This window comes from Eutrema salsugineum, unplaced genomic scaffold (assembly GCF_000478725.1).
Source record: "Eutrema salsugineum unplaced genomic scaffold, Eutsalg1_0 scaffold_2, whole genome shotgun sequence".
NCBI classification, from domain to species: domain Eukaryota; kingdom Viridiplantae; phylum Streptophyta; class Magnoliopsida; order Brassicales; family Brassicaceae; genus Eutrema; species Eutrema salsugineum.
The window spans coordinates 5,490,294-5,512,592 of record NW_006256829.1 but is presented as its reverse complement, the minus strand read 5'-3'; the positions used below and the strand labels follow the sequence as shown (position 1 = coordinate 5,512,592).

General features: G+C 40.8%; 10 protein-coding genes and 1 non-coding gene across 16 annotated transcripts; 7 read left to right on the top strand and 4 right to left on the bottom strand.

Moving 5' to 3' along the window:
- The first annotated feature begins 203 nt into the window (after window positions 1-203).
- Window positions 204-1,428, top strand: LOC18019153 (seipin-1). The gene is made up of 2 exons (XM_006400121.1): window positions 204-725; window positions 868-1,428. The coding sequence occupies exons 1-2, from the start codon at window positions 204-206 to the stop codon at window positions 1,426-1,428; spliced, it is 1,083 nt and encodes a 360-aa protein (XP_006400184.1).
- Window positions 1,429-2,049: 621 nt separating this feature from the next.
- Window positions 2,050-2,521, top strand: LOC18019152 (defensin-like protein 24). Its single transcript, XM_006400120.2, has 2 exons — window positions 2,050-2,107; window positions 2,259-2,521. Exons 1-2 carry the CDS (start codon window positions 2,050-2,052, stop codon window positions 2,459-2,461), a joined length of 261 nt encoding a protein of 86 aa, XP_006400183.1. The 3' UTR covers window positions 2,462-2,521.
- A 276-nt stretch (window positions 2,522-2,797) lies between these two features.
- Window positions 2,798-4,304, bottom strand: LOC18019151 (putative 4-hydroxy-4-methyl-2-oxoglutarate aldolase 2). The gene is made up of 3 exons (XM_006400118.2): window positions 4,081-4,304; window positions 3,569-3,770; window positions 2,798-3,298 (listed from the first exon to the last, which is right to left on the bottom strand). The coding sequence occupies exons 2-3, from the start codon at window positions 3,750-3,752 to the stop codon at window positions 2,982-2,984; spliced, it is 501 nt and encodes a 166-aa protein (XP_006400181.1). The 5' UTR covers window positions 3,753-3,770; window positions 4,081-4,304; the 3' UTR covers window positions 2,798-2,981.
- Window positions 4,305-4,448: 144 nt separating this feature from the next.
- Window positions 4,449-7,421, bottom strand: LOC18019150 (isopentenyl-diphosphate Delta-isomerase I, chloroplastic). 3 transcript variants are annotated; one of them, XM_024156148.1, is made up of 7 exons: window positions 7,327-7,421; window positions 6,518-6,678; window positions 5,988-6,043; window positions 5,681-5,772; window positions 5,173-5,275; window positions 4,919-5,056; window positions 4,449-4,832 (listed from the first exon to the last, which is right to left on the bottom strand). In XM_024156148.1, exons 1-7 carry the CDS (start codon window positions 7,357-7,359, stop codon window positions 4,582-4,584), a joined length of 834 nt encoding a protein of 277 aa, XP_024011916.1. In that variant the 5' UTR covers window positions 7,360-7,421; the 3' UTR covers window positions 4,449-4,581. The 3 variants fall into 3 exon arrangements, with proteins under 3 accessions (XP_024011916.1, XP_006400180.2, XP_024011917.1); XM_006400117.2 differs by lacking the exon at window positions 7,327-7,421 and adding an exon at window positions 6,979-7,106; XM_024156149.1 differs by lacking the exons at window positions 6,518-6,678; window positions 7,327-7,421 and adding an exon at window positions 6,129-6,223.
- LOC18019149 (pentatricopeptide repeat-containing protein At5g16420, mitochondrial) lies at window positions 7,352-9,077 on the bottom strand. The gene has a single exon (XM_024156147.1). It carries the CDS (start codon window positions 8,977-8,979, stop codon window positions 7,387-7,389), a length of 1,593 nt encoding a protein of 530 aa, XP_024011915.1. The 5' UTR covers window positions 8,980-9,077; the 3' UTR covers window positions 7,352-7,386.
- A 269-nt stretch (window positions 9,078-9,346) lies between these two features.
- Window positions 9,347-10,928, top strand: LOC18019148 (thioredoxin F2, chloroplastic). The gene is made up of 3 exons (XM_006400115.2): window positions 9,347-9,796; window positions 10,394-10,493; window positions 10,572-10,928. The coding sequence occupies exons 1-3, from the start codon at window positions 9,471-9,473 to the stop codon at window positions 10,704-10,706; spliced, it is 561 nt and encodes a 186-aa protein (XP_006400178.1). The 5' UTR covers window positions 9,347-9,470; the 3' UTR covers window positions 10,707-10,928.
- A 515-nt stretch (window positions 10,929-11,443) lies between these two features.
- LOC18019147 (biotin carboxyl carrier protein of acetyl-CoA carboxylase 1, chloroplastic) lies at window positions 11,444-13,902 on the top strand. The gene is made up of 7 exons (XM_006400114.2): window positions 11,444-11,740; window positions 12,108-12,152; window positions 12,242-12,411; window positions 12,491-12,809; window positions 13,147-13,218; window positions 13,360-13,425; window positions 13,589-13,902. The coding sequence occupies exons 1-7, from the start codon at window positions 11,585-11,587 to the stop codon at window positions 13,610-13,612; spliced, it is 852 nt and encodes a 283-aa protein (XP_006400177.1). The 5' UTR covers window positions 11,444-11,584; the 3' UTR covers window positions 13,613-13,902.
- Window positions 13,903-14,066: 164 nt separating this feature from the next.
- On the top strand, window positions 14,067-15,479 carry LOC18019146. 4 transcript variants are annotated; one of them, XM_024155775.1, is made up of 2 exons: window positions 14,067-14,644; window positions 15,076-15,479. In XM_024155775.1, the coding sequence occupies exons 1-2, from the start codon at window positions 14,186-14,188 to the stop codon at window positions 15,136-15,138; spliced, it is 522 nt and encodes a 173-aa protein (XP_024011543.1). In that variant the 5' UTR covers window positions 14,067-14,185; the 3' UTR covers window positions 15,139-15,479. The 4 variants fall into 4 exon arrangements, with proteins under 4 accessions (XP_024011543.1, XP_006400175.1, XP_024011542.1 ...); XM_006400112.2 differs by having other exon boundaries at window positions 15,073-15,479; XM_024155774.1 differs by having other exon boundaries at window positions 14,067-14,674.
- Window positions 15,480-15,877: 398 nt separating this feature from the next.
- TRNAS-AGA lies at window positions 15,878-15,960 on the bottom strand. The gene has a single exon. It is a non-coding gene; the product is annotated as a tRNA-Ser (tRNA).
- Window positions 15,961-16,291: 331 nt separating this feature from the next.
- Window positions 16,292-18,167, top strand: LOC18019145 (probable acyl-activating enzyme 5, peroxisomal). Its single transcript, XM_006400111.2, has one exon. It carries the CDS (start codon window positions 16,379-16,381, stop codon window positions 18,032-18,034), a length of 1,656 nt encoding a protein of 551 aa, XP_006400174.1. The 5' UTR covers window positions 16,292-16,378; the 3' UTR covers window positions 18,035-18,167.
- Window positions 18,168-20,485: 2,318 nt separating this feature from the next.
- LOC18019144 (probable acyl-activating enzyme 5, peroxisomal) lies at window positions 20,486-22,293 on the top strand. Its single transcript, XM_006400110.2, has one exon. The coding sequence runs from the start codon at window positions 20,563-20,565 to the stop codon at window positions 22,216-22,218; it is 1,656 nt and encodes a 551-aa protein (XP_006400173.1). The 5' UTR covers window positions 20,486-20,562; the 3' UTR covers window positions 22,219-22,293.
- Window positions 22,294-22,299: the final 6 nt, after the last annotated feature.

The window sequence follows — 22,299 nt, the reverse complement described above, 5'->3', positions numbered from 1 at the left end:
GCTAATCTCTTCTGGTACATTTCAGTATGATCTCATTGAAGCAACGTGGCACTACTCAAGAACTCGAACCAACACGTCTCCATTTCCACATGCATATTCAAAATATATATAACTTTTTTTTTGTAAGACAGCGACGTTTTATTTCATGTCTATACTAGAAACCGTAGGAATCTTGAATACACCAAAACGAAAAAAAAAAGAAAATGGAAGAAGTAGACATGGACCTCAAAATACCTGACCCATTACGAGCCGATTGGTTCATGGTTCTAGTCAACATCCAAGCCGATCTCATCTACAACGCACTCGTGGTCTTAACCTCACCTCTCTTCCTCCTCTACCGCTCATACCGCCGCGCAACCGCTACTATCTCTGCCGCGGAAAAAGCGGTTAAACGCGCTCCGTCGCGGATAAAGAGCGGTGCGGCAAGGGCTGTTAGAAGGATATGGTTTGGTGTAATGGGTGCATGCCACGTGTCGATGGTGATGGTGGTGGCGATGATCGTGGCGGTTGTTGTCGGTGTCGGGATTGTGAGTTTGTATGTAGAAAAGCCTGTGGTTGTGAGAGAAAGATTGTTTTTCGATTACACTGAAGAAAACCCAAGTGCGGTTTTTAGCTTCGATAAGAGAAAGAGACCGTTTGGTGTTCCTGTTGGTCATAAGGTTCATGTCTCGTTAGTCTTTTGGATGCCTGAATCTGATCTCAACCGAAGAATTGGATTATTTCAGGTAAATACATGTAAATTCTAATTAACTAGTAATCAGGTGTTTCTGTAATATTACTTTGTCACATTTTTCTCTGTTTTTTTCTTTTCTGTTTTTAAAGTTAATTTGATTCTTGTTCTTGTGGTTTTGTTTTGTTTTGACACAGTTGAAGGTAGAGCTTTTGTCATTGAAAGGCGAGACAATAGCGAGATCGAGCCAACCTTGTATGTTACGGTTCAGAAGCAAACCAATAAGACTTGCAAGAACATTTCTGATGAGTGTTCCACTTGTTGCCGGGATAGCAAACGAGGCTCAAACAATGAGAATCGATGCGTTAATGCACCAAGAGAAATGGCCAAGGACAAAAGCCGTGAGGGCTACTCTGATTCCACGTGCATATACTCGGACATTGCCTCAGTTATATGAAGCTGAGGTCGTTATAAACTCGAATCCTCCATGGATGAAACGGATGGCTTATAACTGGAAATGGACACTCTGCGTTTGGACTTCCATGTACCTATACGTCCCTATTCTAATGACTCTTCTATGGTGTTTTAGACCAGTTTTGTTCCCATACATTGCCTCAAGAACGTCTTTGGAGATCGAAAACTCGGAGATGGAAGTCGTCGAAGAAGAAGAAGTAGTAATGGAAAGAAGATTGAGGGAAAGAAGAAACAAGCCTCGTCGAAGAACTTTCACTACGACACAGGAAACTTATTATACATAGTAACTAAGATTCTTAGTTTTTTTTTTTGTGTGTGCTCTACAGAATCAAATTCTGCTCTGTAATAAACCGGCAAACAGTAAATATAACAAGAACTAAAAAAGAGTTGAGAGTTAAAACTTTTTGGAGGAGTTTCATATTTGGATTTAAAATCTTGAAGTTTGACCCCAGAAAAAAAAAATTTCAACTTAAGGAACTACTTTCCTATAAATTGGAACTCTTTTTTGCTCCTGCAATTTTTTTTTTTTTTTTTCAACTTCTGATTTCATTACATAAAGCATTACAGTACACACAAGTTATAAAAGAGTCATTACAACCAAGAGATTACATAGTTTTTAGTGCAAATTCACAAAGGCCATTTCCATCAATGCAAATCTATTTCCTTTTTTGTTTCTTGGGTAAATAAGTTTTTTGAACAAGATTCTTGGAAATAAAATTAAATTTTCTATTAAACATTTTGACTAACAGAATCATTCTCATCATCTCGTGTATATTATATATATAAATGCTGAAGATCTTGGTTTTCTCTTTCCTTTTTAGCAAGCGATTCAATACTTGTATATAATATACCACATTTTCGGAGTAAAAAATCAATCCTATCGAGTTGAGAAAATATAAAAAAAGATGGTCGGCTCAAAATTCGTTCTTTTGGCTTTCATAGCTCTGTGTCTTCTCCTTTCCGGTTAGTAATATTCTCGTTAAATCCATTTCGAACCAACAAAAAAAACACACAGTATATTATTTTTGCAAAACCACTTCTTAAAAAAGTGTTTGCATTTACAAAATAAAATGATAGGTAGTTTACGTTGAATGTTTTTTTTTTTTTTTTGTAGGTGCTGAAACAAGAGAAATTGGGTGGGCTCGCCACACCGAACAGGATCCATTGTGTTGCATCAACCAGCAACAATTTGGAACATGTGAGACAAAAGAAGATGATCTAAGATGTGAAAAGATGTGTATTGATAATTGTAGACTGAACAAAGGTGGCGGTTGTCAACCTGTTCCTTCTGGTGCTGTTTGTCAATGTTACTGTTAAGTGTTGTTAACTAAAAATAGAATTATCATCATCATCTTAATTAATAAAGTATTAAGAAGAAAACACTATTGTTGTTTTATTTCAAATCTCAAGAAACGTATCTCTCATCAATTGGATCTTCAAAGGAGATAATATTGAGAGAGTTGATTCAGATATGAAGCATGGCATCGATTAATCCCTTAAAAGATATGGTTTGACTCTGTGGTATTAAAAAAAAGGTTATTATGTGGAAAGCATTAAGTGCATTTCATATCTTTTGATTTGTTCTATGATCTCTAAACATCATCTTCTTTCCTCTACTTGGATAAAAAAAAAAACTTTATAATCTTGAACCCATTTCTAAGTAAGGTAACATATCAAATCATATAATTCAACAATATCTCAAGCAATGAGATTCATAGGTTTTGATTTAGGACAACCGAGAAAAATACACAAACCAAATTCGTCTTTTTTTGTTTTGTTTAAACTGATGATCAAATGCAACCAAAAAAGAAGAAGAAACAAGACAAACCATGATTACTTAAACGGATAACTCAATCTGCGAGACAAGAATCCCATCAGTATCTGCATAAACCCATTCTCCATCACAAATCCGAGCTCCTGCAATATTCACCGGAACTCGTTGCTCTCCGAGTCCCTTCTTACTCGCCTTTATGGGATGAGAGGCCAAAGCTCTGACCCCAATATCACAACCGTTGATCTCATCGACGTCTCTGATGCATCCGTTCACAACAATTCCCGCCCATCCGTTGTTCTGAGCTTGAACCACGGGGTTACCTCCGAGTATTGCACATCGTTGACTCCCTCCACCATCCACCACAAGAACTCTACCATTTCCTTAATAGCATTCAAACATTTAAAGAATCTTAATGTCTCTAGTTAAAAAAGTTCAAAGCATTACCCTTTTCATCATAGCTAATGACCCATTTGCAAAGTGATAGACTGTACACTAAGCAAAGTAAGAACTAAATGTTTGTGTACTATCATGAAATCATGTCAAAGTTCATATCTTTATATATGTCCACAAGTCTCTTTGTGTCTCTGCAAGCAATGAAGTTACAAAGCAAGATTTGAACTTTTGGTTTTTACAGAATCATTTTTTCTTACCTTTCTCCTCGAGGAATTGGCGGATTAAGCCATTGTCTTCAAACACCTTGACAGTAACTACTGGGCCTGAGAATATTTGTCGACGCCCGTAAATCTGGAAAATGGGTTGCAAAGCTCGGAGCTGACCACTCCGGATCAGCTCTTGATTCGCGTCACAAACTTCCGCAGTGGTCACAAACGCCATTCTCTCCTTTTCTCAGCTCTGATCAAAAGTTGAGACTTGAGAGTGAATCAATCAAAAGTAATCTAGGGAATTTGATGAAACGATAACAAAACACCTTTCCTTGCGATAAATTGAACATAGTATATTTGACCGGCGATTTGCTCAGTCCCAGAAGGCAAGAATATAAAAAAGTAATCTGATTTTCGATAGCTTGAGTATGATCACCCGAATCTATTTATTATTTTACGGAAAACCGAACAAACCCACAATGAAGAAAAGGCAATTTTTTGAATATATTTCTGTCAAATTACCACCTGGATGTAAAAGGAGTTAGATCAAGTCTCGTTACCTGGATCAGGCGAATTCAGATGCAAAAAAAAAAACTCTTTACAGTATAACTAATTTCAGAGAAGAAAGTAGGTGTTTTTAAAGGAGATCAAAATCGAGAAAATAAAAGAGAAGGAATTTTGGTATAAATCAGATCAAAGATAGTGGTGAAGCTTAGAGAAAGGAATCATTAGATTTCTTATTTATCTTTTATGTTTTATTTTTTAGCCGCCAAGGGAATCATATGAGGTTACTTGACAATCTTGTGGTCTTAATGTCGCTTTCTCCAGCTTTTTTTATTTTTTGTTCTGTCTTCTTTCTCTTGTCATGTTGTATTCAAGAAGTAAAAAGACGAAATTTTATTTTGTATGCAAAAAAAAAAAAGAAAAGAAAAATCCCAGGAAGAGATCTTCTTGCCGGTTTTGTCAAAATCAAATGGAGTTTCACCTTTAATTATAGGGTACAATAAATTATAAATGCAAAAATGAGAAGAGGGAGATCCAAAACTTTTTATAAAAAAAGTTTAGAGCTTGTGAATGGTTTTCATGTCTGCAGCTTCAATGAGAGTTCCTTTCTCAACATGATCCCACCACTTCATCAAGAAATTGTCCACCACCAATCTAAACCATGGAGATAGTTTCACAGCTTCATCACCTGCATCTGCTTTCTTCACCAGCTCCTTGAGCTCTTCCCTGCTCACATACTTTATATCAGCCACTTCATCTGGGTTTGGTTGAACCTTCACATCCCGCACGATGAAAAGTAGATAATCAACTGCAAAAAAATATCCATAATAAACCAAAGCTCGTAGAATCAAAGAAGTGTAAAAAAGATAAGATCAAACATGAATGGTTGTTTACGTTCGTGCTCGCCCCATTTTCCATCGGAAGGTGCCTTGTAAAGCATGCGTCCCAAGGCAGTGAACTCATCGACAGGTACATCTTGGGCTACAATACCGAGCTCATCGAGAAGCTTTCTTTGTGCAGCGTTTCTTACCCCTGGTAAGGAAAGGTCAAATAGTGGGAATCAGTAGGTAAATAGATCCTCGCCAGTGAAGGCTTCGAAATGTTTCATGAAGTAAGAGCTACTCTTAAAGCGTTTCCCAGTAAGATACCAAGCACATTCTCTTCAATAAGCTCGGATTCACGGTAAAGAGGATGGCTGCAACAAGTGTTTGTCCACACAAGTGGGAAAGTAACCTTTGTTTTTGACCTTTGCTGTGAAAAGAGAACAAGAGAATTTCAGTAGAATGGTCACATAATATGAAACCCAACCAACTGTTGGTAAATAAATGTAACTATCATTTGATAAAATTATGTGATTTTCACATGCTTGGCTAAAAAAATCCCTTGAATCTAGATTATGACCCAACCTATTGCCTTAATACCGGAAGCTACAGTATCTTTATCCAAGTGTCTACTTTCAGACAATACAGAACTAGTATGCCCAACAAAAACGTAAGTTATCTTGACTATGGAAAATTCATTGGATTATGCTAGGAGCACCTAAGACTGTCATAGAGAGCATCTGAAAATAATGGTGAGCAAAACTATTTAGTATTTAGATATTGGATTTCTAAACCTAGAGCCATATTCACAACAAGGTGATCAATAAGGAAATACCTGGAGAAGCAACTCAAATTTGGAGTTGAATAAAAACACACTGAAAGCCCTATGAAGCAAATTCTCAGCTTCAATCTTTTCCATCAGATGACCTGCAGATTTAGTAAAGACTAAGGAGTCAAGCTAAATCAAACACTTTAAGAGACGCAAACTCCAACTAGGTCGAAAACTATTTTACTAAGCCACACATTCAAAGACACATCAGCGACAGGCGCATATGTTTCAATGAAAAGAAAAACAAGAAAATGGATCCATAGGCAGCTAATGTTTCCATCATTTTTCCCAAAGAAAAAATGCATTCACTTACAGTTATATTTAGTGTCATGGCCCACCACACGATCATTTTCATCAACGAGAATGCATCTGCAGAAGAAAAAAAAAGGTCTGAAATGAACAAATGGGCAAGCCACTATGTGAGTTATGAAGGAGAGACTGGATATAGATATACTCATGAAATATATCTTTGATATCAAGCAGCCACCCACATTCCATGATAATGTCGGTCCATTCGTTGCATATTTCACATTTTCCCGGTCGAATCAAGTTGGCAGTAGGAATGGTAAGAAATTCAACACTTTTTTTTTAATCTTCTAATGAATTGAGGAGAGTAATAGAGTCTAAACTTAAGATTTCTCAAGAATTTCGGATCAATGATAGATTCGTCCAACATAAATTGTGTCATTTCTAGACAAATTTGTACGTTTAGCTGCTTATTGTTCTGAAGATTTCCTGTTGTTCTCAATTTCAATTAAAAATAACAAGCTCCACCTAAATATCGAAACCTTAGTAAACCAAAAACCCAAATCAAGATCGAAGAAAAGGAATTGAATTTCTCACTCGTCCTCAAACATGAGTCGTCTCTGAACAGCATCCATTCCGGCATCGTTGGGATCAGTCATGGTGACGGCTGAGAAAGCGCGAAAGCACAGGTGAGTCCTCGCCGGAGATCGGATCCGAGAAATACGGAGAGGGGCAAACCGGGAAGAGGAAGCAGGGATCTGAGACGAAACGAAGGGAACTATATATTGGAGGCATACATTTTGATGTCTCTCTGTTAGTTTGTTTGTGTTTATTTGGCCAAAATCTGTTTCTATTTGTTTTTTCGTTTAAAGTTTAACTAATAACTAAAAAATCTGTCCTTCAATAACCCCATAATCCACTTTTAGTATACGTAGTGAAGTGGCATCTTATTATGCAATCGAATTCATATCCTACATTTTCAATATATACTAAATTATGACAATCAATTTTGTGGATGGACAAAACCAAAAAAAAACAAAACAAAACCCCTGAGCTACCATAATTTGGTCAAGTTCTTCTTGCTTCTGGAATAGGTTAAAATTTGGAGATCTCCTCTTCTTTACAAGGCTCCATCTTCCCCCATCAATGTATGCTTCTTGCATTTGGAGTTACTAATCAGCATTGATGTTCAAGACAGCGGTCACATAGCTTGAACCAGAATCACAAGCGGCTTGAGTCAGTGCCTTTCTTCCCTTTACTTCATCTGCCATACGAGCCTTTGACCCTATTTGTAATATTCTCTATTGTATCTTAATATGTAAAGCAATTCATCTTATATGTCTCGAGAACATCACTTTCCAATGTGTATATAAACCAAAGTCAAGACTCAAGAGTAAGATAGATACCTTCAGGAGATCGATCGATAGCCTTTTCAGCATTGAGTTAATGATCAGAGTCTTGGTTCTTCAAGAGGCAGAACTTTCACGCAACAGCTCTTCAAGAACCACAACCCCTTTATCTAGTTCACCAGCAAATTTCTTCAAGAAAAGTTCCCAAGATTCTTTATCGACCTTCCCGCTCATAACAGCCATTGATACAATCTTGATCGCATCCTCTTCTTTCCCTAACTTCTGCAACCCCTCGAACAATATCAAGAACGTTGTTTTGTTAGGAAAGCAACCCTTCTCCAGCATCTCTTCAAGAACCCTGACTCCTTCTTTAACATTCCCGTTCTTAGACAAGCCTTCGATCAAAACGTTATAAGTGAAAGCATTCGGCTTGCATCTCCTCTCAACCATGTCGTCCCATAACCGACCCGCCTCAGTCAACTCTCCCTTCTCGCACATCCCAGAAATCAAAGTGTTGTACGTCAAGAGACTGGGGATCGAGCCTTTCTCAAACTCGTCGAACAATTTCCTCGCCTCTGAAACTCTCCCATCTTTGCAGAGCCAATGTATGAGAGTGCTCAGAAGAGCATTATCAGGCATACAGTTGTTCTTCAGCATTTTTCTCCACAGGCTACACGCTTCATCTACCTTATGGTCTTCACACAGCGCGTCGATAACTTTACAGCAAAGTGAAGAATCTGGCACGAAACTTCTGTCAATCATTTCATCCAACATGTTTCGTGCTTCCCCAGCTTTCTTCTCCTTGCATAAAGCTCCGATCATAACTCCATATGTCACTTCATTTGGCTCAATCTCGTTCTTTTCCATGTCATCCATCACCATAGCCGCCTCAGAGAATCTCCCTAACTTACAGTAACCATCCATGAGAACAGTGTAAGTGGTCGCATCCGGATCCCAGCCACGATCCATCATCTCTCTCAAAACCCGCTTGGCCGCTTCCATATCGCCTCTGGCAACGTAACCACCTAGAATCGTAGTGTAAGTCACCAAATTTGGCACCAAACCCATGGCGGGAATTTCGTCGAGCACTTTAAATGCACTCTCTATATCATTCTTCTTGCAGAGAGCCTTGACGAGTAGATTACAAGTGAAGATGTTGGGCGTGATGCCGAAAGACTCCTTGCAGTTCTTAAACATGGCATGAACCAAATCGAATCTCTTGTTCTGGATTAGAACGTTTAAGAGCGTGTTTAGCGATCGAACCGAACGTTTCACGCCGAAATCAGGGATCCGAAGGAAGATCCTCACAGAAGATTCGTATCGACCCGCGAGGCCGTAGTTTCGGAGCAAGTCGATGAAAAGATTCTCGCCGCATTTGATCGGCGGGTAGGAGCTCCGAAGATCTGCCAAGAGAGGCTCCACGGGATCGAAAGCACGAGCACGTGATAGTTTGAAGAGGATGGAGTGGTAAGTATCGTAATTATGAGTGAAACCGGGATGCGATTTACCGGCGTAGAGAAACATCTGGAGAGCGAGATCGATGTTCTGCTGTTGGGTGATCATGGAGACCAACCTCTTCGGGAATAGCCTCTGCGGCCAGGGTTTGATCGGCGGCTTCTCCGTGTAGTATTCCAGAAGATGAGCGGCGGAGAAGAGGCGAGAAGCGACTAATGGCTGGATGCGCGTGGAGATCACGCGGGGAAGGAACATCGTTGCCGTTTTTTGAGCGGCGGCGAATCTACGAGAAGATATTTCATTGGGGACGAAGGCGACGATATGATTTTAAATTTGCCGGCGACTTTTCCAATAACCGGAGACCCGGTTTGGCTATTACCGGTCTCTAATGGTGATAAAATCGTCGTTATAATTGAAACAGATTCAAACATAATTCTATTGGGACAACACAAAACCGGACAATTCTTGGCCTTACATTGTGTGGACGGAATATTGTCAAATTTGTATAGAATAACGTAAACACCCCCTGAAGGTCGTCTCTCTTCGTTATCCACTTGAGGGTATTATCGACCTCTCAGCTAAAATCTCACGGATAATGATAACAACACGAGATCCCCAAAACAAATCATTGTCCAGTTGTCTAGTACTCAAGTCTGAGGTTCCTTTGAAGATCACACTCTGAAATTCGAACCAATTAATTTCACAGTGTGTCTCTGTGTGTGTTTTGGACTCGAGCTTCTTCAACAATGCCTCTCTCTCTCCGGATCACTCCATCTCCGACAACTTCCCGTTACTCTTCGGCTTCTGCTACCGGCGGCGGTGGCGGTGGCTTTTCCCCTGTGAAGCACTACTGCCGGATCCCGAATTCCGGCGTCCCGAAGAAAAGCGGATTCTGTTCGGTTGGTGGTGTTTTAGATTCGGGGAAGACGATCGGATCCTGTGTGGTGAAGTGTAGCTTAGAAACAGTGAATGTCAATGTCGGCCAGGTGACGGAGGTTGACAAAGACACGTTCTGGCCAATTGTTAAAGCCGCCGGTGAAATGATTGTTGTCCTCGACATGTACACTCAGTGGTACGTTTCGATCGCAACTTCTTGTTGATAGATTTTGCATCAATCGTTGATTCGTTGGAAACTAGTGTTTCAAAGGCTGTTTAAATAATTTTGGGACTTTTCACTTCAAACAACTTTGCTTCTTTGGTAAATTGCTTACCTGAAAAGTGAAAACTTTGCTTGGCTAGTCCTCATGTCTTCAATTCCCAATTCTTGCTACGACATGATCATGTCTAATAAATGTCTTATCTTTACTCTAGCTGGTCTTGTCTTACTTTGGTTCTCACATTTTGTAGCTTCCATAGTTTAGGATAATACTTGATCGCCTTGCTTTCATCTGACTTTGGTACTTTCAATTGTATTCGAAAGTTACAGTATCTTTTGAGTTTGCGTCATTCATTTTTAGTTTGTTGGGAATGCTTGATACAAAAGGAATATAGTAGCCACTTACCAGAAAATTAGTGTATGTACATTGAATAAATAAGCCTGGAAATGCTGTTCCACTTCGCATTATCATGAATGTTTGAGATAAGTTTCTCAATAAATGTTTTGTATTGGTGTCTAGAGAAATCAAAGTTTTGCCTTTTCTTTTTCAATCCTTATGAAGGCTCTCTGCAGGTGTGGTCCTTGCAAAGTAATGGCTCCCAAATACAAAGAGCTATCGGAGAAGCACCAGGACATGGTGTTTCTTAAGCTTGACTGCAACGAAGACAACAAGGTTTCTTCTTCTTTGTGTGATGAACGTGTCTTTATACTAATATATATTGTCTCTCAACACAAAAATTCTTGCTTGCAGCCGTTGGCAAAGGAACTAGGAATTAGAGTGGTTCCAACTTTTAAGATCTTGAAGGACAACAAGGTGATAAAGGAAGTGACTGGAGCAAAATTTGAAGACTTAGTTGCAGCCATTGAAGCGGCAAGGTCAGGCTGAGTCTCTCTCCCTCTATACATATATATCACTCCTGCTGTAAAGTATTAGGATCATTCTCCATCTTCATGTAATTGGTTTGGTTCTATGTATGTAAACTCTCTGTAGTTCCCTAAACCGGAATCGGTTTTAACTTAACAGTGTATGTATAAATGCTCGAAAGTTGTGAAATGTGATGAGCTAAATGTCTATGTATCATACGTTCATAACCAGTGGTTTGGCTAATATTCATTGAGGTCAATTTTGCACAAGCTTGATGACTTAAATTTGGGGGCCCGATTGTTGAAAAAAAGGTGCATCGTGCTCATTTTTTGGCGTACATGTATGATGATGCATGTGCTTTTGTTTTCAATGGATGTTCCAACTAGATTGTTAATAAGTCTTAACTTCATTTTAGTTGTTCACCAAATCCAACCTGGCCTCATATTTTAGTTTTAATTTACTTGGCATATGTATATTAGGCTAATGTATTTGGATTTATTCATCTATATTTTTTTATATAAAATTTGGGGATATTGACAGCAATTTAGTATGTGAAGGCAATTTGAAGACTGAAAGTAAAAACACATTTCTCTGATGAATTTATAAAATTTATCTGTGAAGAATCGGAATTTTTTTTAAAAAAAAAAAATAAGTAGATGGGAAAATAGCCGACAAAGAGTTAATGAGATAGAAAAGAGTTCAGAAGGATCGGGTAATACGAACTACAGATCACCGAATGACACGTGGCGAAATCCGGAAGCAAGTTATAATCGTGAGAAACGCGATCCGAGCGAGTCTCACATCTCTCTCTTTCTCTCTGCATCTATCTGGAGTGAACTGTTCAGCTCTTTGGTTTCATCGAGAGGCCTAAAACCCGATCTGCACCAAGAAGAAGAACAATGGCGTCTTCTACGTTCTCCCTCACGTCTCCGGCTGCTTCCGTCAACGCAGTCACTCAAACCTCGTCGCAGTTACCTCTCACAACCCGCTCTCGTCTCCCTCGCAGAGTCTCTTTCCGTCTCTCCGCCAAGCCTAAGCTTCGCTTTCTCTCCAAGGTATGCGGCTCCTTCCCACTTTCTTCTCGATTCGTGCAATGTCAGTTTTTAGTTTTCGTGGGTTTTGGATAATCTCCATCTGCGCAATTTTTCCGTCGATTTTATTCCCAGAAAGTTGTTTTGTGCATTTTCCGATTCGGTTCCACTGTGTATGTTCGGCCTAATTTAGAATTCAAGGAATCATTTTCCGAGAAGATTCAAATTGCGATTTCCAGATTTATGGGCACTCGTGATTTGGGATTTTCTCCATTTGGCGGCCTTCTTTTAAACTTGATAGAAATCATTCTTTTTTGTGATTATCATTTTTTGTGTATCCCATATGAAGTTTAATAAAATTTTGTCTATCTGTTGGTATATGAATTTGCAGCCTGGTCGCAGTACCTACCCTGTGGTGAAAGCCCAATCTAACAAGGTAAGCTCTTTGATTACTCATCTCTTTGAAAAAAAAAATGCTTCTCCATAAAATTTGTTCATTTCTGGACTCTCCTCCTGTCTTTAAAGGTTGGTACCGGTGCATCATCAAATGCTTCAGCTCCTGCAAAAATTGATGGCCCATCAGCTGAAGGAAAAGATAAAAAATCATTGAAAGACGCTTCATCTTCTTCTTCACCTGATTTAGCTACAGAGGAGTCTATCTCTGAGTTCCTTACCCAAGTCACAACTCTTGTTAAGTAAGTACTGCCCTGTTCCATTCCTTAATCGTGTAAACCAGGACTATTTTCTAACCATGCTTTCACCTCCATCACGCAGGCTTGTGGATTCTAGAGACATCGTCGAGTTGCAGTTGAAACAACTCGACTGTGAACTTGTCATTCGAAAAAAGGAAGCTTTACCTCAACCCCAATCCCCTGCACCTTATGTTATGATGCAGCAGCCAAACCAACCATCTTTTGTGCAATCAATGGCTCCTCCTCCTGCACCTGCTGCCTCACCAGCACCTTCTACTCCAGCCTCCCTGCCTCCTCCATCCCCACCTACTCCTGCCAAGTCATCGCTTCCTACTGTTAAAAGCCCCATGGCAGGCACATTCTACCGCAGTCCAGGACCTGGTGAACCACCCTTTATTAAGGTTAGGATATTTGCTAATTTTTAGTCCCATAACTGTACAGAGACTTTAAGTACCTCCTCATTTGTAAATAGCGTCAACAGCAAAAAAGTTAGTTTCTTTACTTTTCTGAAGTTAAAACATTCGGTTTTCGGTTGAGGTTAAATCGTCTCACTTGGCTAAGGATAACCCAGGTAGCTGTTATGTGCTGAGCACACTTGAAAGAAGAAGAGTGAAAACGATATTAAATCTATTAGGATAGTCCAATGGTTGTGTCATAGCTAGCAATTTTCAACGCAAATTCATGCCTGCTGCATTTCACTGTCTGGATTAGTAGTATATGACTTTCTTGCTGCTTTAGGTTGGAGATAAAGTGCAGAAAGGGCAAGTTCTATGCATCGTTGAAGCCATGAAGTTAATGAATGAAATAGAGGTGAGTTCTTAAATCTTCTGAACATGACTACATCCTTCTTCGTCTTTATATATCTGAATTATATATTTAGTATTTACCTTTCTTTTGGAAAAGCCTGGGAGTATTATTTTTGATTTAACTCTGATAACTTCTTCTCCTCAGTCTGACCAATCGGGAACTGTAGTTGATATCGTTGCAGAAGACGGCAAGCCTGTTAGCCTCGACACTGTAAGTTTTCACATTTCTCTATCTTTACTAAAAGAAAACACTCTCTCTCATTCAAGAACCACATTTTTGTGTTTTTACTAGAGCTAGTTTTTACGCCTTCACAATTTCAGTTTGAAAAAAGATCTCTTCTGACATCAATGTTCGTTTTGTCCTGGTTTTACAGCCTCTGTTTGTGGTTCAACCGTAGAATCGGCACCATGAGCAATGGAGAAGAGAGGCTACTGAATTCAATCTCTGTGCTTTGGTAAAACAATTTCTTGAGAGTCTTAAGAGTGTGTTCTTTCCGTTGCTACTGTGAAAGTCTTGTTAGGTTTTAGTTTGGTGAGGACGAATGAGTTTTTAGTTTCTTATTGGTTACAAAAGGATGAGACATTCTTTTTTTTTATATAAGCTCTGTTTTATTTCTTTCTTTTTTAATCTTTATACACGGATTCTTATATCAAAAATAAATCCTCGGCGGCGTGAGCTGATTATTCATTTGGACTCGGCCTGCTCCGTACGCCGTAAGGGCCCAACCTTATAAGCAAAACAGAACATTTGATATTAATTTTTCTGATGATTATTAATGAACAGTAATGAAACTGATATAACGAAGAACTCTAAAAAGTCCAAAGAATTTAATTAATCTCTTTCTTACTTAAAAGAAACGGAATTTGTTAACGGAGGAAACTTCAACCGCTTTCTTCTTCTTCTTCCTCAGAGAAATCGAGAACTGTTCTCTCTTTTTTCTTTGACGATTTTTTTCTTTCGATTTTACTCAATGGGTACTAGTCGAGATCTCTACGTCCTCGTCATCGCTCTATTCTTCTCGATTCTCTTCCCTGAGCTTTCCTCGCTGCCGGATCCGTCGTTTTACGATTATCTCCGGGAGAGCGGTCTTCCCGCCGGCATAGTTCCGAAGGGAGTCACCAACTTCTCGATCGACATCAAAACGGGGCGTTTCACAGTCGCTCTCCCGGTTCCCTGCGATGCCAAATTCGAAAACCAGTTCCACTTCGACTACAACATCTCCGGCGTCCTCTCCGATGGCCGGATCGGGAATTTATCTGGTGTGACGCAGAAGGAGCTGTTCCTGTGGTTTGCTGTCAAGGGAATTCACGTGGATCCAGAGAGCTCCGGGTTAATCCACTTCGATGTCGGTGTCGCCGATAAGCAGCTTTCTCTCTCGCTCTTTGAGTCGCCTCGAGATTGCAGCGCCGCGGAATCTGACCTCCATACGGTTGGTCTCTATACACCCCGTGATTTAAAGGTACCTTGTTGCGGTTTCATGAGCAGAATTTGGGGATTTTGTTGGTCATTCTTTTTATTGGAATTGCCAGTGTCAAATAGCTAGGGTTTTAGATTTTCCCCTACTTTGTTTGAGTGAAAAGAAAGGCAATAACGTAATCTGTTTTTAAAAAGATACTATATTTATCTTTGTGCTTCTATGGAGTCTTTTGAATATTAGCACAATTCTGAAAAAGAGAAGCAAGATTGCCTCTGTACTAGGAAGAGAACTAGCACATTAAATCTTCTTCGAACTACTTGATTCTTAGAGTCTTCATATATGAATATTGATAAATATTGTTTCTTCGGAGATGATTTGAAACTTGTTGAGGTTTAGGAATCAATGTTCTCATATTGTTCACTTTACTCTTTTCAATGCAGAAGGAATCTGGAGATATCCAATCGATCTTTGGACCACCAAGGAATCGCTGGACAGTATCATCGTAGGTTTTCTTGATTTAGAGGCTTAGAAGGAACTGCAAACACCCCTGATGATGTCTCTGGTATGGTGTGTCTTGTAAAGAGTTTGGCTTGTAGTTTTTTTTTTGTGTTATACCATATCATAGTATCAACAGTATAAGCTTCAGTGACTACATCAGACAAACTTAGGAGGCATGAATACCTTTTGCTTTGTTACAGATTAGGGGTTATAAGACATATATATACATATATGCTTGTGGATTTTTCATCAGACATTGTTGTGTTTTGTTATCACTCTCTTTTCTTGGATTTACATTGTAAAAGAAAATGGGAGCTGATCCCGATGCATGAATCGTTTTGTTTCTGGTGATTTGATGTTGAATTCACCAGTGAAACTTTGCTTTGAATGGAAGGTGCATATAAAATTGAGAATTTTGAATGTAGAAAAGAGACAAATAGCAGATTAATTCACTGAATGATGTATCAATAGTAGTACCTATCAGTATGTAGAGCGAAATTTCCAAAGTCTTGCAAAATCATTGTTTTATTATGAGACGACGATGATGTAGAGAGGATTTATGCACACGCGCCACATGCGCTCTCCCAGCGATAAGAGGTCTTTTTCTCGAGGAATCGTCTTTTCATTTCAGGCGTGGTTTTAGTGGAGCCTTCTAGACAAGTATCAGAAATCGGGAAGGTACAAATGACGAAGAAAAAAACGAAGTGTGAAATGTAAAACCTTAAAATGTTCCATAGACAAAAAGTACGTGAACGGCAGGATTCGAACCTGCGCGGGCAAAGCCCACATGATTTCTAGTCATGCCCGATAACCACTCCGGGCACGTCCACATGTTGTTGACTTACAAGCTGCAAAACAAATCTATCATCTATGGACATGGTCATCTCTTTCCGCTCGTCACAAGGACAGAGCAAAACTGAACCAAATAAGTGATACGTCAAAAGGCTATACGTTTATTATTCGTACAAAAATGGTGAGATTTGAACATTTCCAATAGTAATTTTACCGCTAAGTAGATCAGGTCAAAGACTAATGCTTCGTAGTCAAATCATTTATTCATTTTCATAATATTATAAGATTCCGATTGGGTTTAAGATCTGTAACCTTATCTTCATTGTCGTCACCACCAAGGTGTCCTAGATAAACACGAAACTCTTTTCTTATAATTTTTAAGAAAAAATTTAAAAGGAGTCGAAACTAGGAAAAAGAAAACAAACATTTTGCCACTCGAAAGGAGAGAGCTTACGGATGGAGCAAATGAAGCCAAGCGCCGCAAACTCGCCGCCGTTGACGCCGTTAGGTTTCTTGGAGAGAGCCGCCACCGTGTACGGTGATTGTACCTCAATCGTTTACAGTCGTAACACTGTTTACACGTGGCGGGAGACAAACCTGCGTTGCCTACGAGTTGCGTCATCTCTGTCATCAATCGGAATCGGCAGGTTCGACGTCGTCTCCGTCCTCTCTCCCAATACTCCGGCGATGTACGAGCTTCAGTTCGCCGTTCCGATGTCCGGCGCAATCCTCAACAACATCAACACGCGTCTCGACGCGCGCACCGTCTCTGTTCTTCTCCGCCACTGCGGATCTAAGCTTCTGTTTGTCGACGTCTTCTCTCGCGATCTCGCCGTCGAAGCGATCGCGATGTTGACTGATCCGCCGATTCTCGTCTTCATCGCCGATAATGAAGAGGAAGGAGGCGCTGACGTGGCCGACCACACCAAGAAATTCAGTTACTCTTACGATGATCTAGTCGAGAGAGGGGATCCGGGTTTTAATTGGATCCGACCCGAAAGCGAATGGGACCCGGTTGTGCTAAATTACACTTCCGGTACGACCTCGGCTCCTAAAGGAGTGGTACACAGCCACCGGGGAATTTTCGTAATGTCACTTGATTCACTAATCGATTGGACCGTACCGAAAAATCCGGTTTACTTGTGGACTCTACCGATATTCCACGCCAACGGATGGAGTTTCCCATGGGGAATCGCTGCCGTCGGAGGAACTAACGTCTGCTTGCGTAAATTCGACGCGCCGCTCATCTACCGTTTGATCCGTGATCACGGCGTCACACATATGTGCGGAGCTCCGGTGGTGCTCAATATGTTATCGGCGACTCAGGAATCTAAGCCTCTTAACCATCCCGTCAACATTTTAACCGCCGGTGCTCCGCCGCCTGCCACCGTCCTCCTCCGTGCCGAATCAATCGGTTTCAACATCAGCCACGGATACGGATTAACGGAAACCGGCGGTTTAAACGTCTCATGCGCGTGGAAGCCACAGTGGAATCGGTTACCGGCGAGCGATCGGGCGAGGCTGAAGGCAAGGCAAGGAGTGAGAACCGTCGGGTTTACGGAAATAGACGTGGTGGATCCTGGATCGGGTCGAAGCGTTGAGAGAAACGGAGAAAGAGTCGGAGAAATTGTGATGAGAGGAAGCTCGATCATGCTCGGTTACTTGAAGGATCCGATCGGAACAGAGAAGGCTCTGAAGAATGGGTGGTTTTTCACCGGAGATGTTGGGGTGATTCACTCGGATGGGTATTTGGAGATCAAGGATAGATCGAAAGATATAATTATAACGGGAGGAGAGAATGTGAGTAGCGTGGAGGTTGAAGCGGTTCTGTACACGAATCCGGCGGTGAACGAAGTGGCGGTGGTGGCGAGACCAGACGAGTTTTGGGGAGAGACGCCGTGCGCGTTCGTGAGTCTGAAACCTGGGTTGACTCGGAAACCGACGGAGGAGGAGATAATAGAATATTGCAAGACGAAAATGCCAAGGTATATGGTGCCTAAAACGGTGTCGTTTCAGGATGAGTTGCCCAAGACTTCGACAGGGAAAGTTATGAAATTTGTGCTCAGGGAGATTGCGAAGAGGATGGGTTCGACGAGGTTGAGTCGGATGTGAACCATATGGGTTAATTTATGCAAATTTGTTATATTAAATGGTTATTGATGAAAACTGTAAGACCATGTTCAACCCTGTACCCATCATGGGGTTCTTATATATTTTTTATTAATATTGTTTTGAAATCTTAAAAGTTTATAACTTTTTGGTTTTTTCTACCTGCAACCCTGAACTTCTTAAAAGGTTTTGAGACAGATTCTCCAATTGAAACTCGATAGAACATGTGTAAGCTTCTTTCTCATTCGTGCCATTGTAGATCATCATCAATCATCATCATCTCTCTCTCTCAATTCTCTGAAACACTGTTTCTTATTTTGTTTCGTTGAATCAGATTACGAATGTGGATCACAATCCCTAAGATCTACCTTCACGTGTTAGTGTTTTATTCCGACGGGATTGATGTAGAACGTGGATAAAGAAAGCAGTGGAGGCGCCGGGTCTGACATGGATGAGGGATAACCGGAGACGATTCGACGACGTCAATGTCTCGCTGGGTTTTCGATAAGAAGAATGATTATGATGATGATGATTACGAGGGATATGACGAGCATCGAGAAGCAGAGATGGATTCCGATGAGGAGGACGACAATGTGGAGCAGCGTTTGATTCGAACTAGCCTTGCCGTTGACTCTTTCAATGTCGACGCACTTGAAATCCCTGAAACTCAGAAAAACGAAATCGAAGTTACCATCTGCCACCAAGTTGAAGAACGAAGAAGAGTAATATAAGACAATGGTGGGTTTTCTTCATAGTGTTCGATATAGTCGAGAGAGTGAGAGAAATGGTTTATCCAACTTTTTTTCTTTGTCGAATGAAATCAAGACGCGTCATAAATGAACCTCTCTTAAAACAGGTTTTAAAAACTCTAATATAAGAACCGGTTTAAGACAGTTGTAGACTTTTTCAATTAAAATAAATCCAAAAAAACCTTAAAACTCAGCCTATGAACCCATTAGAACCTTGCTTTGGACATGGTCTAATAGCTTCTTATAATTGGTGACATGTTTGTCCATATAACTTGGTTTGGTGCCATATATCTCTACCTTTTCAAATCAAAGTAAATCAGATTCACTAAACAGTAAACAACTCGGTAGCTCCTTCTTAATAAAGTTATAACATATGGGCAGTCATATCTCATTTAATCCACGATAATGCTTTCACAATAAAAAAGTGGAGTTTTTTTTGGTAAAAACTGAATCTCTTACTGGAGCACACAAACCAAGCGAAGATTGATAAACTAAATATAATCACATACATAAATGATCAAATTTACTCCAATATCAGCTAAATGAATGTCTCAGAATGCAATGCAGTCCGAAAAATATGAAACATGCTTTTGTCATGTAACAAAACCTAGTTCTCGCAAAGACTCTTATGTCAATTTTACATTGTATACCTTCAAAGAGAAAACCTCCTACTCATATGTCTGAATTATTTGCTTCACTTAGAAAGCCTGAGACGTTAATGAAGATTGATGCAAAGAGATAGAAAAACCCTTACTTATTTGATGACAACAAAAAAACCCTTAATTATTTAGCACAATGGATAAAGATTGATATAAAAGTAGAAGCATTTAGATTCATACCATGCTTTGCAGAACATATCTACATTGCTCTTCTGATTAGATTGATGTTACACAATCAGAGTACTGTACAACGGTTTTATTAGCCAACCCGGTGGATAAATACTATTAGCGAAAAAAAATAATGTTTGGAGTACTATTAGCTAAAAATGTGCTGCCGTCTTTTAACATGTGAGAATGATAGATGAGCAAAACTTTTTTCCATCTTGTTATATAATCAAAGAGATCGAGAATTGAAATATCTTGTTGTTGCCCTTGTACAATTTTGACCAAGCGCTCATTGTCACCTTCAAAAATAATTGAAGCAAAACGTAGCGTCCACACATTTTGCACTGCACACAAAAGAGCTTTACCCTCAACCTCCAAAGCTGAAAAATCGCTGTCCCTAGTTTAGCAACACCCCAGAATTGAGCCACACTGTGGTTATTACGAACTATCCAACCGCCATTCGCCAACTACCTTCCTTGAATTGGGGTAAAAGGAAACGTCATAATTACACTTAAGGATACCCACAGGTCACAACAGGACGATTCTATTTAGAAGCAGATGATGTACGTTTTCGTTGTTCTTGATTTGTTGCCATAAGTCACTCATCTACATCTGCAACAGAAATTTTTACATCCTTTTTTAAAAATTAATTCTCTGTTTGCTGAAGTTTAAATTATTTCAAAATTTCCAAATCCTCCGCATAATCCATCAAATGAGTAATTTCCATTGGATGTTTATTTTTCACTATTTTTTTCTACCTACGTGGATAAGATGCCGATTGGGTTTCAGATTTCCTTATCTTCATTGTCGCCATCGAGGTGTCCTAGTTAATACACACAAAAAACACGTTTCTTTCTAAATTTCAAAGGAGAAGAAACTAGGATTCGACCCAAGAAAAAAGGAGAAGAATCTAGGAAAAGAAAAAACATTTTGCCACTTCGAAGTAGAGAGCTTACGGATGGAGGAAATGAAGCCATGCGCCGCAAACTCGCCGCCGTTGACGCCGTTAGGTTTCTTGGAGAGAGCTGCCACCGTGTACGGTGATTGTACCTCAATCGTTTACGGTAGTAACACTGTTTACACGTGGCGGGAGACAAATCTGCGTTGCCTACGCGTCGCGTCATCTCTGTCATCACTCGGAATCGGCAGGTTCGATGTCGTCTCCGTCCTCTCTCCCAATACTCCGGCGATGTACGAGCTTCAGTTCGCCGTTCCGATGTCCGGCGCAATCCTCAACAACATCAACACGCGTCTCGACGCGCGCACCGTCTCTGTTCTTCTCCGCCACTGCGGATCTAAGCTTCTCTTCGTCGACGTTTTCTCTCTTGATCTCGCCGTCGAAGCGATCGCCATGTTAACAGATCCGCCGATTCTCGTCTTCATCGCCGATAATGAAGAGGAAGGAGGTGCTGACGTGGCTTACCGCACCGATAAATTCAGCTACTCTTACGATAATCTAATCGAGAGAGGGGATCCGGGTTTTGAGTGGATCCGACCCGTGAGCGAATGGGACCCGGTTGTGCTAAATTACACTTCCGGTACGACCTCGGCTCCTAAAGGAGTGGTACATTGCCACAGGGGGATTTTCGTAATGTCACTTGATTCTCTAATCGATTGGACCGTACCGAAAAATCCGGTTTACTTGTGGACTCTACCGATATTCCACTCAAACGGATGGAGTTTTCCATGGGGAATCGCCGCCGTCGGAGGAACTAACGTCTGCTTGCGTAAGTTCGACGCACCGCTCATCTACCGTTTGATCCGTGATCACGGCGTCACACACATGTGCGGAGCTCCGGTGGTGCTAAACATGTTGTCGGCGACTCAGGAATCTCAGCCTCTTAACCACCCCGTCAACGTTTTAACCGCCGGTTCTCCGCCGCCTACCACTGTTCTACTCCGCGCCGAATCAATCGGTTTCAACATCAGTCATGGATACGGATTGACGGAAGCCGGCGGTGTAATCGTCTCCTGCGCGTGGAAGCCACAGTGGAATCGATTGCCGGCGAGCGATCGGGCGAGACTAAAGGCAAGGCAAGGGGTGAGAACCGTCGGGTTTACTGAAATCGACGTGGTGGATCCTGGATCGGGTCGAAGCGTTGAGAGAAACGGAGAAAGCGTCGGGGAAATTGTGATGAGAGGAAGCTCGATCATGCTCGGTTACTTGAAAGATCCGATCGGAACAGAGAAGGCTTTGAAGAATGGGTGGTTTTTCACCGGAGATGTTGGGGTGATTCACTCCGATGGATATCTGGAGATCAAGGATAGATCGAAAGATATAATTATAACGGGAGGAGAGAATGTGAGTAGTGTGGAGGTTGAAACGGTTCTGTACACGAATCCGGCGGTGAATGAAGTGGCGGTGGTGGCGAGACCAGACGAGTTTTGGGGAGAGACGCCGTGTGCGTTCGTGAGTCTGAAACCTGGGTTGACTCGGAAACCGACGGAGGAGGAGATGATAGAGTATTGCAGGAAGAAGATGCCGAGGTATATGGTGCCTAAAACGGTGACGTTTCAGGATGAGTTGCCTAAGACTTCGACGGGGAAAATTATGAAATTCGTGCTCAGGGAGATTGCGAAGAAGATGGGTTCGTCCAGGTTGAGTCGGATGTGAAACATTGGGTTACTTCTACGTGAAATTTTGTTAGAATAAATGGTTATGGATTTAAACGGTGATCAGCTTATTGAATCGCTT

Coding starts and splice junctions, on each gene's coding strand:
- LOC18019153 (XM_006400121.1), top strand. CDS start 204: ATGGAAGAAGTAGACATGGACCTCAAAATACCTGACCCATTACGAGCC. Junction 726..867: donor GAAGAATTGGATTATTTCAG/GTAAATACATGT, acceptor GTTTTGACACAG/TTGAAGGTAGAGCTTTTGTC.
- LOC18019152 (XM_006400120.2), top strand. CDS start 2,050: ATGGTCGGCTCAAAATTCGTTCTTTTGGCTTTCATAGCTCTGTGTCTT. Junction 2,108..2,258: donor TCTGTGTCTTCTCCTTTCCG/GTTAGTAATATT, acceptor TTTTTTTTGTAG/GTGCTGAAACAAGAGAAATT.
- LOC18019151 (XM_006400118.2), bottom strand. CDS start 3,752: ATGGCGTTTGTGACCACTGCGGAAGTTTGTGACGCGAATCAAGAGCTG. Junction 3,299..3,568: donor CCAATTCCTCGAGGAGAAAG/GTAAGAAAAAAT, acceptor AATGCTATTAAG/GAAATGGTAGAGTTCTTGTG.
- LOC18019150 (XM_006400117.2), bottom strand. CDS start 7,083: ATGCAAGAAGCATACATTGATGGGGGAAGATGGAGCCTTGTAAAGAAG. Junction 6,679..6,978: donor AAGAACTTGACCAAATTATG/GTAGCTCAGGGG, acceptor GTTTCGTCTCAG/ATCCCTGCTTCCTCTTCCCG. Junction 6,044..6,517: donor CGACTCATGTTTGAGGACGA/GTGAGAAATTCA, acceptor TTTCTTCTGCAG/ATGCATTCTCGTTGATGAAA.
- LOC18019149 (XM_024156147.1), bottom strand. CDS start 8,979: ATGTTCCTTCCCCGCGTGATCTCCACGCGCATCCAGCCATTAGTCGCT.
- LOC18019148 (XM_006400115.2), top strand. CDS start 9,471: ATGCCTCTCTCTCTCCGGATCACTCCATCTCCGACAACTTCCCGTTAC. Junction 9,797..10,393: donor CTCGACATGTACACTCAGTG/GTACGTTTCGAT, acceptor GGCTCTCTGCAG/GTGTGGTCCTTGCAAAGTAA. Junction 10,494..10,571: donor ACTGCAACGAAGACAACAAG/GTTTCTTCTTCT, acceptor TCTTGCTTGCAG/CCGTTGGCAAAGGAACTAGG.
- LOC18019147 (XM_006400114.2), top strand. CDS start 11,585: ATGGCGTCTTCTACGTTCTCCCTCACGTCTCCGGCTGCTTCCGTCAAC. Junction 12,153..12,241: donor TGAAAGCCCAATCTAACAAG/GTAAGCTCTTTG, acceptor CTGTCTTTAAAG/GTTGGTACCGGTGCATCATC. Junction 13,426..13,588: donor AGCCTGTTAGCCTCGACACT/GTAAGTTTTCAC, acceptor CTGGTTTTACAG/CCTCTGTTTGTGGTTCAACC.
- LOC18019146 (XM_006400113.2), top strand. CDS start 14,186: ATGGGTACTAGTCGAGATCTCTACGTCCTCGTCATCGCTCTATTCTTC. Junction 14,675..15,072: donor ATACACCCCGTGATTTAAAG/GTACCTTGTTGC, acceptor TTTTCAATGCAG/AAGGAATCTGGAGATATCCA.
- LOC18019145 (XM_006400111.2), top strand. CDS start 16,379: ATGGAGCAAATGAAGCCAAGCGCCGCAAACTCGCCGCCGTTGACGCCG.
- LOC18019144 (XM_006400110.2), top strand. CDS start 20,563: ATGGAGGAAATGAAGCCATGCGCCGCAAACTCGCCGCCGTTGACGCCG.